This window comes from Polyodon spathula, chromosome 15, assembly GCF_017654505.1.
Source record: "Polyodon spathula isolate WHYD16114869_AA chromosome 15, ASM1765450v1, whole genome shotgun sequence".
NCBI classification, from domain to species: Eukaryota; Metazoa; Chordata; class Actinopteri; order Acipenseriformes; family Polyodontidae; genus Polyodon; species Polyodon spathula.
Window position 1 is genome coordinate 13310952 of NC_054548.1, and position 21785 is coordinate 13332736.

Sequence of the window (21785 nt, forward strand, 5' to 3'; positions counted from 1 at the left end):
CAAAATGATTTATACCTGTAAGTATTTTATCCGTGCTGTGAGGGCAGGGGTATTACTACACGATTTGCTCCTGGTTGCATTAATGTAACATTTGATGGCATCCTGAGGCTGGTTACAGGATTCATAGAGAGTACCCAGGTCCATCCAGGCTGCAGCGTGGCCATGGTCCAACTGCACAGCACAGATATAGGCCTGTAACGCATCCATTGGTTGATTCTGCTGTTGATACAACACCCTGAAGAGAAAGAGAGACACTGAATAATCCACTACACACTGAGACTTGAAAAAGATAGAATTTCACAAGTCCCCCTGTCATCCTCCTACAAAGTAGTTATACAACTGACACAGTCTGAAAAACGTAGCACAACCTACATCAAAAGTGTCAGGATAAGCTGAGTGCTAAACTGAATAAAGCTAATAAATCAAGCAGACAAATGCTTTGGCTAGTGTGTCATCAGTGTGATCACTTAGGCACTAGCTAGTTTCTTAACTATATTTATGTTTTCCTTGTTTGTTTTTTTTGGATGAATATACAGCAGCTTAGAAATTAACTGAATATAAATTGGTTGACAGCAGACAGCAAAACATAGGATAGATGTGGGGCAAAAACACACACAGTTCCCAGTCTTGGTGCAGGACTGCCAAATCTCAGAAATTATTTTACGATAGCTTCCTTTGATAGATACGATGCAGGAAAGCAATGTGTCAATGTGATTAACACAATTTCCCTCTTGAACCACCCTTGGCTGCTGTCAGTCTGGCTGTTGGGGAATGAACTGTTCATTATCTCCTTACCCTATTGAACACCAAGTGTCCGCACTAGCTTCTGATTTATCAATAGACTGCCGGTAAGATATAAAGGCATCCTGAACCTTCCCAATACTTGAATAGCACCTGTAAGAAAAGGTTAAAAAAAGAAGGAAAAAAAAAGGTTATTTATTCCAATCTTGTATTTACTCAGAAACACCAGAGCTGGTCTTGTCACTTTACAATCTCCCCAGTTTTGACCATAGTCCAGAACTGTGTGATGAATACAATTATACAAGGATTAAATCTAATCTTTTTTTAAATAATCAGTTGAAAAAAAGAGAACAGGTGTCTGTTACTTCTTTAACAGACTGACACTCAAATTACAAAAAGAACATTTTTAAAAAATAAAATATCAATGCTGTTCAGTCTGGCTCCCAAATACATAGGCTGGTGATTATTCGGGGAAGGTGAATTTATTAAAGTAGAAGTTCTACTTGACATTTTCATAAGGTCCTGCCTAAACAGTATTTTCATTTTTTAAAATGTCAAAAAAAACAAAAAAACAGGTAGCAGCCATGTGGATAAGCACATAGCTTGTATTTACATTTGTCTCAGAATATTTCTATATTTTAATCTGACATATCCAGATTACAGAAACATTAATCTACATAGACATTCGACTCAAGGGGATAAAACATGTGTTTTTCTCAGGTCTATTTAGCTGATGTTTAAATAGAATTATTAAATAATTATCTACTCACATTTTTTGTTTACAATTACAAAAACAGTAACTTGTGCCACAGATTAAACAGCAAAAAATGAGACTTGCAGAGCTTTAAAAGACCTATCCAGACCTCCAGTGCTGAGCTATGCTAGTCAGAGGCTTCCCCTCCATTTCCTTTAAATTCCCTGTGATTTGAAATATTAAGCACATCCCTGATGCCGTTTACGATCAATGTAACAGTGTAACAAATTAAAAACAGTCATTTAAAATAAGAACTACACATGTATCTTTTATAAAATAAAATATTTTGAACAAATCAAGAGCATGTTTGTAAGAACTGCATTTACTCAAGTTTAAGTAAATTGAAGCCTTGGCATTTGACCTAAAATCCTTGTCAGTGTCAAAGACCAACACAGCTTGAAGAGGATCCTTTCCACTTATGTTGAATTCAAGAAAAGCTACATGACAACATTGATATGATATAAATGCATGTTTCACATGCTGGAAACACTGAAACAGCCCTTAAAACAGCTCCCCCTGGCTTTTTATTTTAGCCAGCAGATGGGTGTATTGCCCGTTAATACATAGGGTTTATTATAGACCCCCCGTAACTTCAATAACGTCAGTGCGTTTTGTGCACGTGCATTAGGAGGATATGGCATACAGTGATGATTTAAGTCTTTAGGCAAGAAAGTGAATGACTGCCTGTACAGATCTAAAATATTCATATGCCTTAACCAAATGCAATCACAAAAGCCTATAGGAAGCTAGGAGTGTATAATAAAAGTTTGGTGAGGACTGATGCCAAATTCAGTCAGTGTTAGCCTGGTATAGTGTGACACACGGACAAACAGGCGGACAGACAACTCTTGTCTAAGGGTCCCCGTTTTTTTGAACGAGGACCCTAAATATTTCACAGGATAAAAACATTATCAGAAAAAACTCATTTAAATAATGAAGAATGTACTAACAAATAGTATTATAAGCTGCAAAAAACAAAATAAATAAATAAAATAAGTAAAAACAAGTTAAGAATGTGTAGTGCTACCTGCCGAGGAAGTACCAGGACTGTCCAGAGTTTGGATCTGCTTCTAAAGACTTCTGCAGGCACTGAATAGCATAGCTTTCTTTATTGGCTTTGTCTCCCAACTGATCCACGGTGTGATGCATCCAGCCTGTGGAGTGGAACAAGGAAAAAGATTACATAACCATTTTTCAAGAACGCTGTTCCTTAAAAAGGAGACCAACACAAATCAGCAATACAAAAAGATAATAAAAAAAAAAATTAAAAAGCAAACTGGGTGGGGATGGGGGGTTCCTTCTGCTTCTTCAAAAGGTCTCATCTGAACAAACTATCTCCAAACATGCTGGTCTCCCAGTTCAGACACTGATGCAGTTGTTAGGAAGCAGACACAGCTCCCAGACATAAAACACTTCCCTGGGCCCTCCAAGGGCTGTGGCCCCAGAGCTAGCCCAGCCCTTTAACACCTGTGGCAAACAGGCTACAATGGGGTCTCCATGGAAACCAGTCTAGGAAGGCCAATTCAACACCAATGTAAATGGTTTTATGATAGGGCCACATTCTAATGTGAGCAGCCCCATAATAGTTTCAATGCGATTCAGGAGGAGTAGGAAAAACAACCAACACGTCCAGTACAAAATCATGTTGCATCACCCAGTTAGATTAAACTTCTGATGACTCTTAGGAATAAGGTGGGGGGAGGGGAAGCTGTTGACAACACTATACTTTCAATTTAACTATTAATAACAGCACCAAATAGTACAGCTGAATGTGTTCAGCTAATTCTGCATGTTTGTAAATCTAAGTGGAAAAATGTATAATAACGCTGGAGATGATTATTTAAATTCCAGTCTATAATTCACATACTAAATAGTATGGACTAATACATACTTGTATACATCATGCAAGTTACTAATTAAAACTATCCATTAGTGCACATTTTACTGTGTTCAGATATTACCAAATAATCCGTATCTAAAACAAGAATAAAAAATAAAAATAAGCTTTTCTTTTGAAAGCAAAGAGAAAGATAAATCTACACATGGTTCACTTTCCTGACCACCCCCCCACCTGACATACACCAAAAAACAAATGCCAAAATCATTCAAACAAATGTAATAATTTATTGCAACGATCTGTCTACATTATTAAGATGCAAACAAACAAAACATAATAATAATAACAAAAAATCACACACAACTTGCCTAATTGCTGCAGAGTGGTTGCCTTCACTTGTGCAGGAAGATTTTCAGTCTGCAAAAGCAGTTCATAAGCTTCTTTCGCAGCTCGATACTTTTTCTGTGAATGAAAAATAGAAAATAGGTGGCCTGAGTAAAGACAGAGTACAGCTTGTAGAGCTTTCCTTTCAGCGTCACTAAAAGCCAGCTAGAGAATCCCTGGACAACGAACAGTGCAGAGGGTTTCAGCTTAACCACGGACAGAGTTAATGGCAAAATAAACTACACTGGCCAGCCTCATGCACCAAAGAAAAACAGAGTCAGACGCTGGGGGAGGGTCACTGCAGTAATTTACTCTCCCCTTTCAAATGTAGCAATATGGGACTGTTGAATACACAGACAGAACAAGCTAAGTGTCTTCTACTGCTTAAGTACTAGGAAGCAGTGTCTTCAGAAAGCTTATATGAACAAGTCAGATCCATACAAATGATAAGACTAGACAAGAATTTCCACACATTTACTTTTTTTCTTGGGGACAAAACGGACAAAAAAAAAAAAACCTGAACAGGTTTAATTAGCTGACGACATCACTGAAACCATTTGCTGAGCAACAAAACTTTATGGCGTAAAGTGTCTGCAATAAAACCAGTTGCCTCAGTAGGACCCTCGCATGTCTGCCTTCTCTCATCTAGAGAACAGTAAATGCATTTCAAAGTAAACAAGATGGAAACGTAAATCAAACAAGATATCAGCACAGAGGATGGTAAACAATTTAACCCTGCACCCTGCATAAGAAAAATTATAAATAAAATACCCTGCTATATTCTGACTCCTGCTAATACAACAATACTCCCTGCTTTTCAAGCAAATAATGTTCAAACTCTTCCTGTTAATGCCTGCAAACAGACTATGAGGCACATCCCTATGACTGCAATCACAAAGAGCACTGCCGAGATGCAATACCAACATCTTTAAAATGCTAGATCAAATAAAACGCAATACTGCTGTGCATGCTCTAGGAAATCATTGGCATGCATATCTGACAAGGTGGACAATGCAGTCTAACAGCTTGTCAACCCGTACATGTACCCAACACATACAGTTAACATGGCACAAGAGATGTATGGTGTTTGGTGTAGATGTAAACAAATAGTTGACACCCAACACATGTTCTTGTTGAGCATCGAAAAAGTACGTGCGACTTTGATGTACAAGAACTTTTACATCTCTGACACCACTCCCTGCCCTTAGAGCCCTTTGTGATCAACCTGGCTTAAACAGCTTATAGAGGGAGAAGGAGGAGGAGAATACTTGGAACAAACTTTGCTCGCTTCACTCTCTCGCTAGACAGAGTGCAGATGCTGCTCCATCCCTCCCCCAGAAAAAAAAAAAAAAAAAAAAAACTAAACTTTAAAATGGTCCCACAAACCCATTTGATGGTCAATCAAATGCAATAAATACACTGCTCATGTCTAAAATACCTCATTTATCACTTTCAAATAAACATTAAGCATTTTGATTTGAATTATGTTCTGCAATCCATTAACCATTCTAAAACATGAAAAGGATTTTCACAGTTGGTGGGAGTACACATTTCATCCCTCCAGAAAGCCACACATACCGTATGGTATTTCAGTCTTCAAAGCTTAGTTTCAACACTAACTAAACACAAAGATACTATTATGTAGATCTGAATCATTTATTTCCCACAAAACACAAGTGTTTCTTGACAAATGTAAATGTATGCATGTTTAATTTAAATGTAATTTGTGTTCAAAACCTGGACTTACTGAATGAAATGGTCATGTAAAATGTAATACACATTAAATTAAAAAAAAATATATAAAAACTTACCTGAATTTCATATAAATGAGCAATGTGAAATTGAACTGCAAAAAACAGAGACATTACACAAATCAGTAAAAAAATAAAAAAAAAAAATGTAAACTAACATTTCAAAATCATTAAATGTAAATTTGGAATTACACTTCATTAACAGAATTTTAAAAACGCATTTTCACTTGCACTACTGTGAAGCCGATTAGCCAACCACAAGCAAAACTGTGTTAAAAGGTGAACCCATAACGTTTCCTATGGGTAGCAGGTGGAGTCCCATTACACAGGAAGTAAACCTGAAGCATTAAGATGGTTTACCAAAATTGAAATTAAAAGCAGCCTAGAAACACAGCAAAACAAAAACGATCCTTAAAACTACAATTTACAAACAATGTACCCAATATAAAAAAATGAGGCGACTGAATAGTAAAATGGCAAATTTAAAATGGTCATTGAGTAAAGCATTCAATAATGAGTAACAGCAGCACAGCGTGTGTATATGTAAACATTAAGGGGGTAAACAACTTCATTTGTGATATTGGTTTCAGATTAGTAATTACCATTACAATAAACTGATTTCAGTATTTGTTAAATGTGCACTGCATTCCTGTACAAGCACTACTACTTTAAAATCATGTATAACACTTGTAGTTGCAGGGAAACTCAAAATGTTTGAACAGATAAATGAGATGCCTATATTCAAAAATAAATACATATTTAAATAAAATGTCAAACCAACCATTTAACTGGTAATGATAAACAGAACTAAAATTATCATCAATGCCTCAAATGTCTAAATTTAATAAAATTCTTCTACTATACATGCACTTTGACCAAACAGTTATCCAGTGTGTAATTACAGTTTATTTGTAGTACTTACTTTCAGCTTTGGACAAAGTGCAGGGATTTGAGTCTATTAAAGCCAGCTGAAAATGCTGCAAAAAAAAAAAAAAAGTACAATTTAACTATTGTAAAAAAGCCTACCTAAGTTATTAGCAATCTCGTTTAGAGCATGCAATGATACCAGTTTCACGATTGCTCATTCTGATCCTATATACAGGGGTTGGGACACAACGGTAGAAACACAAAAGTTCTAGAGATGGGACCAACGACATTTGTGAGAAAAAAAAATTGAATCAATATATTACAATTGATATTTCTCAGGGGTAAAATAAACCTTGTAACCCATCACATCTTGTAATCACCGTAGTATTTATTTCAGACTTCATTTATGCATTGGTTTTCTTTGCAATATGTTAATAGTCATTTATAAATACTTACAGAAACAAACAGCAACATTATAATTTTTGCAGTGTTTGTTCAAATATTCACAGCCCCAGAACTAGTAAGTGGGCTGTCCTTCAGGGCTAGTTTGTTGTATGCAACAGTCCCTGGATTGGACGTCTCAGACCCACAACAGCAGCAGGATTATGTCCTGGTGACAATGCTTCAAAAGATTCCAGGACCAATGCATAAGAAGCAGCACCTCATCCAGTCAGAAGGCCAGACAACCTGTTTCACTTCCTCTGACGGAGTTCACAGGTCTCAGTCATTGGTTAGCAAACGTTGTTGAAGAGCAGGTCATGTTTTCTGATGAATCAAGGTTCCACCTCAACTTCAGGTATAAGTCATGTCCAAAGCTTGACATTGTTATTTTATCCCAAACAATTTAAAACACCTTGCAAACTTGTCATATTTTGATTTCCTGGCTGGTCATTTCAATTTCATTCCCACTACACATACAACATCACTCTAGTCTGGGCTGTGCATCACTCTGTATATATGTCACTATTACATTTTTACAGGACGGCGTAGTGGAGAGGTGCATCGATATTTCACAGAAACTGAATGTATGTACAAGCGGACAGCCATCAGTAACAAGAAAAAACTAGAGCACCAGGTCTGCACCCCCTGTAAGCTAATGTAAAAATATGACAGACACACATATGCATCCATATACCTCAGGTTGTGTCATTTTCCATAACTTCTGCTAAAAAAAAATGTCCAAACCAATTTAGTCAATTGTTCAAGAGCTTGTAATCCCCGCACACATTCTGATACTATCAATTAAACTACAATGAACAATTTCCTTAGCAAGTTTAAATCACGTCTAGAGAAATGCAAAACACTAAAGTGTGCTATAGTTAACTGAGGATATATATGCATAGTTTGCATCCTTCACACTATATTGCAGTAATAAAATTACAAAGAATAAATACAAAAACACACACCCACAATGTGCATTTGGTAAACAAAAACAAATGTACAATTACATGCCGAAGGTTTTAAAAAATTACTTATTAAAAAGCCATTTATTATTTTTTAAAAATCACACAATAAAATAATGAAGGCTGCCATTAGTTCAGAACTGCACCTGTCACTGAAAATCCCTCACATCAGAAATGTCTTGCCTAAATTTAATTTAAGCTATATACACAAAACCTACCCACCCTACACAAAAGAAATATACCTGATGTATTCCAGTATATAAAATGCCAGCTGCTCTAATACCAAGACATTTAGTGTTTAAATACCACCCAAGCCATTACTGCAGGATCATTACAATAAATGCATTAGCCTATTCTCTCAAACAATATACATTTTAAATATTACCGGATACAGGAAGCCTTGTTGCTAAGTACGTTTCCAGCAATACACTGCATCCCTACATAAGCTTTACCATCAGACAGCTGCAAGTCAGATACTGCAGTCGAGTTGCTAGAGACCACTGCAGTTCAGATTTGACATACAATACCTTCAGGCAGACTTGAATCCAATTATACATAAGAGCATTTCCTAGTATTTCCATTGCACTGAAAAGAGGGACATAACATAAAACCACACTAGTAAAGAAATACCTGACTAATATAAAAAAAGCACCACCACATTAAATAATTCTAATTGTGCTGCACTGCAGCAGGAAAACACACTGATCTTGAGTCCAAATCCCTGACTTAAGGATTTCACAATAAGAATCGCTCTTTCGTTTCAATAATGAAGTGCACTGCATCTGGCTGAACACGAGCACAGCTGGTCCTGGGGAGGTGGGAAAATTAAACAAGCCTCACTGTAAATCAGAAATCAAATACAAATCACAGTGAAATTAATGGATGCTCCAAGAATAAAAATGTCACATGTTCAGAAACCTAACAGCCTGCAATAGTGTAATTTAATGCTCATTAAAATAACCATAATAGGTTATTCTGTTCAATCCACCGATGCGTTTTGTAATCCCCTTGCATATAAACTTACCAGAGAAAAGAGGAAGGAGGAGCTTGAATCCAAGCTTTACAAAATAAATAAAAAACATACAAAGAAAAAAAAAACAAACAAAAAAACAGGGACACTGAAAACCTGTCTTCTTTTTCTATGCTAGCCCAAATAGTGTGATGTGTGCCTGTTTCTCAGAGCTGTCTCTTTGTTCAGATATCTAGGACACGTAAAGCCATGCGTAATCAAAGCCCTGGCTGGCAGCCAGCACTCCATTTGCCTGGCTTGTTACAGGGGCAGGGGGAGGACGTGCCGCACGTGCAGCTGGATTAGCTTATTACTGCGCTCTCCAGGGTCCTCAGTGAGACTCTGCATTAATTTATCTCCTGAGGAAACAATCCTGTGTCGAGCAGAATACACCAGCCTCATTCAGCAACACAGCCCTTCGGCAAAGGAAGGATAAATCTGCAGCATGTGCTGCTGAGCTAAGGTTGAGTGCACCAGTGGACAGCCAGCCAAGTATTTACATGATCTGCAAGAGATCACCAATGTGTCTACCCTAATCCTTTTAATATTAGCAAAGGCAGCAGATTTGAAACTGTAATTACCTTTATTATCTGCCCATCTCTTTGAAATGCACTTTCAATACATTATAATTATTTATTAACATTAACAGGCTTTGACAACATGAACAATTAGTATTTTTTTATTTTTATTTTATTACATTTTAATTTATTTACAGATTTATGCAACATTGTAAAGTTAGCATTTACAAATAACATCAACTGATTTACAAGATAAACACCAGCCAGTTTTCATAGCAACCTTACATGGATAATGCAGTTTCAAAAATTACACAAAAAAACAGGCGCACACACAGACAGTCAAGCTAAGGTCTTCACAGATAGATATTTTCATTTTTCTTTAGGAAGCCAATAGATTAAAACTATGGCACCTAAGCAATAGCCAACAAATCATAAACACAAAAATAAAATAACGGTACAGTACAAAAATACTGACATTTTATGGTGCTGGGACAAATACTGAAACAAAATTGGCTTAATAACCGCCATGTTTATATTGATTTTTACAGTATTTCTAACATAATTTAATGGAAATAGATGATGCAAAGAAAACCATTGCTCCCATGTCCGAAAAACTGAAATTTTACTGTGCAGATGAGTGAAATCTCGGTTTTGTTTACATGGTATTTAGATGGAATACCAGGTTTGGTTCACATTAAATTGGATTGTTTGCACAGCAGTGGTGGCACACTCTGAACATGGAAATGAAAATGCCTATAGACATGGTCTCTGGAAATCCAATTAAGACCCAGACTTGTTGCTAACTAGTCCATAACCTCTATGGTCTTCTACTCAAGAGAATGCAAGACACTCCTGTAGGGTTGTATATCTTTGGGTTCACAACAATATGGTACAAGGCATTTTTTACTTTTTTTTTTGCTTTAAGCTTTAAGTTTTAACTAAAGGTGTGCAAAACCCTGTTACTTGTACCTCGGAATTGTCTAGAAGAATACGGCATTGGTATGTCAGCGCCTCGGACAGAAACAATTGTAACACTTAATGCAGAAGATAATTGCCACTGATTGGTGCTCAATTGTTAACGTGAGGAAGGACATCTTTTCTTGTTCTGATAAACACATTAAATCAAAGGAGTTATTAAATACTTGGAATTCTCTTTATGAAGTACGTGTAACAAGTTTTTGCACAACCCTTGTTATTTCGTGACCACCATTTTACCAGTGGAAACAATTATTTCTTTATGTATGTTTATACATGTTTGGTGAATCCAAGTGCAAGAGAAAGTATACTCTCAACTCGATTAAAAAGGTACCCCCCACACACAAACATATTGGAATCACTAAATCTAAAAACAGACTAAAAACATGATATTGACGTACTCAATATGTTTGTAAAGAACATGTTGTGGTTTAAACATTTACAATGCTTGTCATTGACATTGGGTGGGAGAGTTACAGTCTCCTTGAAATTATAAGTGTAGTTGCTGCTAATAGGTTCCAGTGGGGCCTTTTAATTCTTACAATGAGCACTCTTCAGTGACTAAAGCAATATCTGCCTCTGCAAAAACACAAAGTACAATACACCTTGCTCCCGATCCACTTTATTTTCTCAATAAAATGAACTACGTTGTATTTACATCTTTTTGAATCGATACTGAACCTTAAGAGTCTGTACTGTGAATTGTATGCACCAGTAAATCATTACACCACTACAATCCTGGCAGTATGACAACTGCCATTATTCGCATTAGAACAGACTCGGGAGGCCTATTGCATAAGCAAATGGTCTTGTACTGTAAAGCCGCAAATCCTCTCTTTGGATGCACAAGAAAACATTTGACTTTTCATATTTTATTGACTACTCCCTTTATTTTTAACCCTGTACGTGGCTTATTTTTTCACAATAAAAACTTTCCTTCAAACAATCTGTAACATTATAGAAATTAGCACTTTCACCATTCCTTGTGTTCACCAGTTAAAACCAAACAGTGTCATTGTGCTATGCAAGGAAAACATGCTGCAATCAAAAGCCAATCAAGAATTACTTTTTTCCTTGGTCTTTATATAAAAATAAAAAACAAATCTTGCAGTAAATGCATCTAGCTGAACAGGCTGCTGCTGAGAATACAGCATGCTTCAGTAGCTAATACAATGCAGACAGTAAAGTGGCAGTCCAGTTCTGGTATATACTATTCTCGTTTTAAAATCAGGTTTTGTACGCTCCAGTAGCCTACTTTTTAATCCCCATTATAAATATTTGGTTTGCAGCTAACATCCAGACTCCATCCCCAAATCATGAGTAAAACTCTTTATAAAACACTGTTGCTAGTTTCCCTTTTACTTGGATTTATGATAAATACATACATACAATTAACAGCCTCGTGCCTCAGTACTTCAGTGGCCGTGAAGCAAGGTGTAAACGTTTTTTTTTTGTTTTTTCTTTTTAACAAGCAAACGTGTTTATTTCATGCCAAGAAGTTTTTATTTATGTAAACAACTTAAAAATCTCCATTTACCTTTAGACTTGACTCGTAGTCTGTGTTGACTTTAAACATCAGCCCAAGTCGTAAATGAATTTCCTTGGCCCGTGAAAAGCCGGGATCAATATAAAGCACCTCCTGAAATGCTTTAATTGCCCTGTGGAAAATATAAAAATGTTTATTTTACTCACCAAAAGAAATAATGGCAAGTTATCCATTAGACTAAACACAATTACCTCTTTCTTTTCTATCTACTCACATACTGTCTGTATAAAATATTAGGTACGAGAGAGAGAGAGAGAGAGAGAGAGAGAGGAGGTTGTACAGTGCTCAGGCATTGTAACCATATTAAATCTGTATGTTTTTAAATCAGATAAAATCATTTAAAATTAGAAATGGTATGTTTGCTATTGGGTCATTCCATGTCAACTCAACCACAGCTTCCCACCTCAAGAGTTGGACTTTGCTTATATCTTGTGTAGTGGAAGATACAGGTCAGGTATAAAACCAGGCCAATTAATTACTTAATTAATGATTAAGAGCTGCTGAGAATTAACCCCATTTTGTGTGTGTGTATGTGTGTGTGTAGGGGGGAGGGTTGTCATACTTGAAACGAGACTCATTTTGGAGTGATTTTGAGGATCTAAAAATTATATTTAGAATGTCAGCAGCCCTGTGAATGCTTCTGTACAGATAGCCTAGTAGGTTTTCTGTAGAATTCATGCTAAATAAGTACAACAGTTTTAGTATTTCTGTGTTGCTGGGGACCTTGTCTGATTGTCAAATTCCTGAATGATTTTAAGTAAATGTTCCTTCTAAAGTAGAAGAGATATAATTTTCAAATTGCTTAGGTGTGCGCACAATTTAACTGACTTTCTGTATGCAGCTCTGCTACTGTCTACCGGCCTTACTGATTTAACAACCCCACAAAAAGGCTTCAGGATGAAAGTATCAAAAATGGCCCCATCTTTGAAGGGCTGAAACCCCTTGTTGGTCACGAGTTAAACAGACTTTTGGTGGGCTTACAGATGAGGATTTGAACGACTTGTGAAAAAATAATTGACTTGGTAATCTCTCTCCTTCACAGTTTAATAAATGTATAAACATGAACAACACGCATTTATGTTGTTTTGGGTTACATTATACAACATTAGCAAATAGTTTGAGTTTAAACCAAGAGAAACCATAAAAATGTGTATAAATAAATCCATAAAGCAAACCACAAAATGTGTATACTCTTTATATGCAAGTGGTTTGTCATGGGGCTACAGATGGACTGTTGACCTATTTCTTTGCTGCCATCTTTAAAAATGGATTCTTGCAAAGTTCTGAAACAAGGATTCATAGGGTAAAGATGAGCGTTTGAAGGACGTGGTAAAACAATTGACTTGGCAATCTGTCTCCTTCGTAGTTTATTCATTCTTTGTCCAGGTGGGTCACCGCCACTATATAAAGACTTTAATCAATCGACAGCAAGTCACAATCCATCACAAGACATTCCAAAACATGTCATAAAACTGATCTGTTCTGCCCACATAATTAAGTAGTACTTCAAGAACATTGTGTCACACACAGTTGTACCTGTAATTTAGATATGCGAAAATTGCATGAAATACCTTTTTCTATACCACTGGAAAAACATACGGAGACCGATTACCTGAAGCGGTGGTACTTATTTTGCATGAATTCTACAGACGACCTACCTGGCTATCTGTACAGAAGCATTCATAAGGCCAGTGACATTCTAAATATCAGTTTTAGATCCTCAAAAATCACTCCAAAAGACGCATTTGAAGTACAGAGGGGGTTTGGGGGTGGGGGGTGTGTGTGTTTTCCCCCACACATAGAGTCGTCGAGAAGTAGTAACTCGTATTATAAACCGGACCAAAGTATGGACTGGACATAGAAGGTGATGTGTTTTTATAGTCGTGTCAGTTTTAGATCACTCCGTCAAAAAGGACCTTCCTGGATAAATTAAACTGAATGACCCTATATATGTATTTATATAATGTATCAACATCAATAATATATATATATATATATATATATATATATATATATATATATATATATATATATATATATATATATATAAATTTAACACTGACTGAAAAATTTAAGTAGCTTGGTACAATACAGCATTCATGCAGTCTAATGAATCATACCCAAACATGCTTCAATATTGACTGTGGGTATGAGTGACAGCTGTTTTTGTTCACTGAACTGAGTAAGGCTTGGCAGTTCTACATCTGTTGTGCCACTTAATCCATTAATTACAGCATATGCTAAATTCTGTACTGATCAACACATAAATAGGAAAATATAAACAAAATTGCACAGACCGATTGCTTCTTCAGATACATAATTTTTCATAATACATGCATTATTTATACTTAACAATAAAATGCCTCAATGAGGTCTTTAATTCTCCATAAATTATCTGAGTGACACCTCTACACACACACAAAAAAAAAAGATTGAGATGGTTTTGTGTTTCCTATTTCCAAGAACTACCTCACTAAAACCAACATTAAATTTCAGCACTTGAGCGTTAATGAAAATGTAACACTAACTATGCAAAAGAAGAACTTGCACTAAAAAAAAAAAAAAAAAAAAAAAAGTGTATCCATACAGACTGGGAATCATTAAAAGCATGCACGGGAAGAAGAAAGTCTATTAATATTTATACGAGAATCATAATTCAGCTCCGATTGACAGTCAGTTCAATGTTTTACATAGACAGCTAAACAACCATCTTTACAGTTTTCACATCCTTTATGTATCCTGTCTCCAGCATAGAACCAAGGCTGTAAATCTGTTTAATAGCTAAGCCTTTTGTGTAAACTGATATCTACTGTTTAAACTATCATGTATTGTTGCAATGCAAAAACACTACTTGATTTACAATTTATATACATTTATATTTCACTTTGTATTTAGAAACTATTTTATACTGATTTGCAGAGTGGCCAATTAGAATTTTTTCAAAATATCAACATCCTGATAACAAAAAAAAAAACCCACACACACACTACAAGTACAACAGCACATGACTGTTACCATTACTTGCTTTCAGTGAAAGCGTTTTAATCTGATAAGACAAACAGAGAAGCAGAGCTAGACCTTAAACCATATTAAATCTACAACAGTCATGTGACTCATTCAGAAGTAACCAAATGCAAGACTCTAACAACTGGTTTACTTCACGTCATTGCTATCAATACTTTATACACTGGCAGACTCCACTACAAACACTTCAAGTACTATGCTTGGCAAACACTGCAACATGCATCAGTCGCTTGCATCTTGCTTGACAGAAAAACTAAACATAAACCCATCAGGAATAGTGTGATAAAATGCCAGGCATTAGGACAGATAGCACCAGGTTAAAACAAATGACAATAAAAGACTACATACCTCAGATTAAGCAATACAATTCGCCGTCACCTAAGATATGTATGCAAAATAAAATGGTCTGTGTCCATGAAAGCCAGCCCAAGTTCAGAAAAGACAGCAGCTTAAATAAATGATATTCTACATATATAAATCCTTGTGGATGAAAATGTTGCGTTACTGAAGTTAAAAACCCAAAGTTACAAACCAAACAGACCACAGTGAATAAGTAATTAAATGTTCTTGCTCCGGCAACTTGAGGATGGCTACTGTAAACTGGAGATACATAACCTCCAGTCTCACCCTTCAATCCAGCAGACAATCCTCAACCCATCCGTAAAGTATAGCCATGTGCACATTACTTAAATTGAGCAAGAAAATTTCAAATTTGTGTTCACCAGTACAGGCGCAGTCAGTTTTGAAGTACAGCCCATACAGTATGTTCATGCTCAGCTCCAGAACTGCAGCAGTACAAATATTTGATTCTACAATTCAACCAGCTAAATGTCACTATTACTATTATTATTTTTGTTCTTCAGAAATGAGAAGCTTTTTTTTTTTTTTTTTTTAAATCTGATAGAAAAATGCCAGCAAATGAGCCAGAATATATAAAATAGTAACTCATACAGTTACAGAAGGATATCTACATCAGATGGAAAGCAACGCAAATGGATGGCCAAGTAGATGGATCACATTAGTTTACTGTAAAGCTACGTCTTAGTTGGTGCTTATCTTGGCGAGAGCAGAGTTCAAATTAGCATGAAGTTTAACATCTACTCTCATGTAATGGAAATCATAACACACCACGTGAAAAATGCATCACGTCATTGTCATGATATTACTTGGATTCTAGTTAGGACATTATTCCAGAAAAGATAATGAATGTGATATGTAAGGAGGTACTATCATTTTTCAATAGTGCATTCTTTTTGGATCGCCTTGAATAACTAATGTATTTCAACTATGCAGTTAATCCTGTTTTACACAGATATTAAAAAAACAAACTCAAAAGATGGCTTTCCAGGCCAGTGAATACATAAAAATATAAAAACGTGCATCTGCAATGTCTGGAATTATTAAAACTGCAAAATCTACATCATTTAAACGCCTATATTATTTTACCTTAACACATTTTATAAATAATGACACAGCTGGGTTAGTAATCCAGTCCAACTGCAGGTGTGGGATTTAAAGAGGGAGGGTTGCTATCCTCAGCATCAGTGCTGAAGTAACAAACAGGGCTTAAAGTAATGTAACCAGCAATGCATTTCCTACAAAACATGTAGGGTATGAAAGTGTTCAAGAGATTAGCCTTATATCACGACTGAAAGGGATATCAAAGACATGCATTTGTACTCAAATCAAGAACCACCAGATGTAACCTCTAGACATTTAGCTATTGGTTATAACCACAAACTACGTACAGTGCTCACCCTTTATAACGCTACAGTGGGGAACCATTAGTTACAAGACTAAAGGCACCCCACTATAGAGTTACATCTAGTTACAAGACCGTGCTATTTGTGTTCCACCTCATAATGAGTATAAAAGGGCTACTGCAATGGCATTATGGAGCAAATGGGAGCCACGACCCTACCGCATTATAACCGATTCTGCACTTTAACAAGGCGTGTTATAACGGATAAGCACTGTATTAGTAAATAAAATATGACCACCACAGGTATTGTAGCAAGATTATTTCACTCATGGTTAAAAGTTCTGCTATTTATTTAAAGCACATTTCTCAAGGTTAACTAAAGTATGTATGTCTGTAATAAATGGCCCCCATTAACGATAAACAGGCCACATCCCATTAAAGCCATACGCCTCGTAAGAAGCCACTATAAACCTGCAGAGAGGCTGAGCAGCACACTTAGTTGTATAATGGGGATGTTTAACTAGGTCTGCTGTAATCATACTGCAACAACAGACACTGCATGAGTTGCTTGTGAACTCCAATGCTGGTCCACAAGAATCTACACTTGCCTGTTCTTTTTCTTTAGCCAGGTATAAAATGTTATGCATTGAGCTGAAAAGCAATTTAGGGGATATGCAACCCTTTTTCAAAAGATTGTTCAGCAAGGTAGCATGTGTGTATTTTAAAGTAAATAAATAAAAACTTCAAATCTGATTTCTCTCAAGGTCAGTGGGTTTCACAAGGACGACTGGCAAACCCCAGTAGAATAGTATTCCTACCTTCTCTTTCCAGTAGGGGTCACTGTAGAGGGGGACTGCAAATGCCTAGATGGGGAAAAAGGGGACCTACAGTAATAAATACCAGGAAATATATGTTGGTACCAGAAGCACGTTACTGGCACATTATTTTAGATTGTCTAAATTGTGTACAATTGTAGCAAAGATTCCTTTAATTACCCCCACTACTATAGGCACCAAAATCAAAGTTTGGAATTTGGTGCAAGAGATCAATGAGCCTGACAGTCCTAACTTTAGGTGTTCAGGAGGGGAAGGGGTGGCAGAACCATTTGAAAAAGATGAAACTAATTACATATATATTAAGAATCATGTTTAAGTGTAGTGCATACATTAAATTGTAAGCAATTAAGAACTCAGACTTTCTTAAATACCATTAACATATAGTAGTTACAACAGTGAATACTGTTTGGTAAATGTCCTTGCAAAGTTTAATCGAATTCAGGCAAGCTGTTCCCAAGATATACCTCAGCAGTCAAGTCACTACCACGAAGGAAGGACAAGCTACACAGTATTCATGTGGTCAATAGCAAGATGTCTTTTTATTGAATACTTTTGTCCACGACAACCATGTAACCTCTAATGGCAGTTATACATTTTCCCTGTAGTATTTATATTAATAAGCAAATATTAATGTTAATTAATCACAAGACCTACTTCACACTATATGAAGAGGTGTATTCTTAGGTCAGTACAGGTATAAAACATTGGAGCTCAAATCATACATCTAATAATGGAGTACAAAATCAATCTAACTACACAACAGGCATCGTGCACTTATCCCTGCAGGCTAACCTAACTGAAGTCACAGACTTGGTAAAGCCTAGCATTCTTTTTGCTTTTTCCAATAGTTCTAATCTAAAGTATTACACTGCAATGCTTTCTGCTTGGTTATTTTAACACAGTCACAGCTATGCATTTTTCTGCAGATTGATAAATCTGTGCAATTCCTTTTCACAATATAAAAAAGCCCAGGTTACCCAGTAATGAACAAACCATCTGTTAATCATAACACACCAGCTCTATTATAAAGCCTTTTATAAAATGGCTTGGATAAATTAAATGGTGTAACTGGCTGAGAAAGGTCACATGACCAGGCAATAAAAATTGTTACACTGCTAGGGACAAATCACCTCTGGGTCAATGGCTTAAATAAATAAATAAATAAAATAAACAGATAGGCCAGAGATATTCAGCACTTTTATATTTATTTTATAGTCAAAATGTGAACAGAAATTAAACAGAACTGTAAAAAATGTAAATGACAATGACATTCTGCATGACCGCCTCACTGACCGCCTGGGAGACCATGGAGAAACTAGTGTGGAGAAGAAACGTAGGCAGAGCGTTCGGAGGAATAAAAAATAAAAGGCGCAGAGTGTGATTATTGTACTAGGGAATAACTGCCTTCAAAACATCATCTTTACTTACCAAAGTGTATAAAACATGTAAATAAGCAGTTATATTTTTAGTTTTTCCAACCTTGTGTACTCACCAGAAATGTTTTTCCTGCAAACTTTTAGCTTCTAAAGACAAATTATCAAAACTATGTTGCAGTGGTGAAAGGAAACACTCACTGTTGAAGCCAGGGGGGATTGACTCTGAACTCCCAATTTCTAAATGTGTGGGGAACCCCCCTCCACCTCCCTTTAAGTGTTTCTTGGTTGTACCAGCACATTCTACCAACTGCTTCACAAACTAACTGAATAGACAGATGCAAGGGTGTGTATTGAGTAATACATATGTATTAAATTATTGTATCTATTTAAAGTACAAGTTTGCTTACTCTAACCTGCTCCTACCTTGTACAAGAAATACACCCCAAAGCATAACCATATCCAACCATATGTTAACCCAAATCATTTTGGAGACACCAATATTGAGTTTTTAGATGCTCTTTTAAACATCTTATTTATGTAGCCAAATATACTGCATGATACAAAATTATCAAGACTGGATATCTACCAATATTTGATATTCATATATACAGCATAAATATGCATTATTCATTTCAAATGGGGGGGGGGGTCCTAACATATGGAAAATACTATATTAGGGGGGTTCCCGAGTGGTGCATCCAGCAAAAGCACTCATGGGGAGTGCAGAATGCACTCTATAGGCTGGACGTCACCGGTTCGAGTCCAGGCTATTCCTTTGCAGACTAAGGACAGAAGTTCCTAGGGGGCGGTGAGCTGAGCTAAACAAAAAATGGACACTACTAAATTGGAAAGAGAATAATAAACTAATTGGTGACTACTAAATTAAAAAAAAAAAAAATGAAGTTATTATCCAATAATACATTTAACACCATCACAGATTTAGGTTTTGTTTGAGACTAATTTATTTATTCTTACACACAACACCATTTAAAAAACAAAAAATCCATACTAAAGATATGGAAAGCTGAATAGGTACACTATAAATCAATTATGACAAATCATTCACCATTTAGGATTGGTCAGCGTTCCAGCACATCTTATCCTGTGTGCAGATGTAATCTTGTGCTTATAAATCAAGGCATAATTAAGCAATATAACCCAAAAGAGGGCTTTACGGTCTGGTAAGGCCCGCCTCATGCAATCAAGCATTTCAGTTTTTTCTGTTTTTGTTGCTAATGAATACAGTCCATGAGTAATGTGGTCTGGTATCCTTCAGGCTTCAGTATCCTAGCAGTGGATGGCATTGTGTCACAGGTCCTTCCAATAACCTAAATAATAAGTCAACACTAATATAAATTCATCTGCTTACATGGAACTGTTCTTCAGTTCAGGTACCTTGTACACCAAAGTGAACATTGATTGTGAACAGTTTGCTTTTCTCTACCTCAAACATAAAATACGAAAAGTACTGCTACACACTTTTAAAATAATGATTTCCGTGCACACGTGTATTAGTGTACATTTCAGTATTTAAGTTACTGTTAGGTCCTAAAATATACTGCCAAAAAAAGACAGAGAGATACAGATAGAGAGAGAGATAGGAGATATTTTTATATATATATATATATATATATATATATATATATATATATATATATATATATATATATATATATATTATATTACATCTATAAGGTAACGCGTGTTCATGCTGATTGTTCAGTAACTCGCACCGTGTTCGGAAAGTTAATTCAAAACTGAAAGTAAATCAGTCAGCATTGCTTGCCTTCTACAACTTGTCATTCAAAACAGACTAGTGTTGCTATTGCAGGTGTGGTTATAGCATTGCCGCTGACAGCAAGCACTATTTCTCTCTTTATCTTTAACTTTATACTAAATTTAAAAAGACAGATTGATTGAATGATTGTATAGGACTGTGATGAATTATCTACACTGACAGAACATTGAGGGTGTGTACTAGAACGGAGATTTTCATCAAGCAGAAAAAGGTAACAGACATAAATAAAATACTGTGTTCACATATTTTCCAGCTCATTGATTTGGAACATTTATTAAATCATAGTTTAAAAACAATAACATTTGAGGACCTTTACCAGAGATTAAGGACTGCACATTAACCAATCTGGTAAAAGAAAATCTCTGATCCATTTTCACATTCTAAATAAAAAAAACACTGCGTAATGGTAATCAGAAATACAAGATCTTTTTTAGTAATTTATAACAAGTAGTGTGCATGGGTTTTTTTTTCTTAAGTTTGTGCAGCTTCACTTTGCGGTCCTCTAGCTTACATAGCATGAGATAACATCTGAAACCCTATGCAGAACATAGACAATGTCAGAGTTCTAGAGTCCTGTATTTGGACATGACAATTATGACATCAAAAAGACTTTTCCCTGTGTGCCACTTTGCTTTTATTTACCACACAGCCATTGGCTCTAACAGACAGAACACCCTATTCCTGAATGCCAAACTGAATAGCTAACATACCAAAGCACAAAAGATGCTCCAAGATGATACAACTGATCTATCAAAAGCTTTGATAATATGAATACAGCTGAGGTGTGCTGTTATGGGGAGTTACCAATAAAAATGTTTGTTCTCTACCCAAATGTCTCAGACCTTGACCTCATCACACAAAGCATTGTATTTACTGAAATTCACCACTTAATTACAATGAAAGTAGCGAATTAGGTATTTGCCTACCAAGCACCTTCAAATGCAATTCATTTTTTTGCTTTGTTTTAAATAAAAATAAAATAACTTACCATTGAAATGCATTATAATGGAAGTACACCATACCGAGGCCATATAAAAAGGCAGCATTCTGAAATAAAAGAAAGAGAGATTAAATGATGCCTTAGCATTTATAATAGAACACTTCCATTAATCATTTCCAAAGCAGTAAACAAAGACAGGAGGAAATCAGAGGTTACTATGTAAACTTCAAGGAAGTTTTGTCCTTACAACAAACTTTCTTTCAAAGCAAGACTTTGTACATTAAAAACCCAAATCTAAAATGAGTTTGATATGAAGTCTGAATC

The 21785-nt window shown here is 35.9% G+C and overlaps 1 protein-coding gene across 5 annotated transcripts in view; it reads right to left on the bottom strand.

The window, feature by feature from the left end:
- Window positions 1-21785, bottom strand: part of LOC121328126 (lysine-specific demethylase 6A-like) — a 90449-nt gene that overhangs the window by 21620 nt on the left and 47044 nt on the right. For 2 of the 5 annotated variants that reach the window (XM_041272634.1, XM_041272631.1), the window contains exons 5-13: window positions 21510-21568; window positions 17330-17395; window positions 11777-11897; window positions 6390-6444; window positions 5528-5562; window positions 3701-3794; window positions 2523-2649; window positions 796-894; window positions 16-235 (exon numbers count right to left, since the gene is read on the bottom strand). In XM_041272634.1, the coding sequence (XP_041128568.1) occupies window positions 16-235; window positions 796-894; window positions 2523-2649; window positions 3701-3794; window positions 5528-5562; window positions 6390-6444; window positions 11777-11897; window positions 17330-17395; window positions 21510-21568 (876 nt within the window). The remainder of the gene's footprint in view (window positions 1-15; window positions 236-795; window positions 895-2522; window positions 2650-3700; window positions 3795-5527; window positions 5563-6389; window positions 6445-11776; window positions 11898-17329; window positions 17396-21509; window positions 21569-21785) is intronic. The other 3 variants (XM_041272635.1, XM_041272633.1, XM_041272632.1) reach the window with 2 other exon arrangements.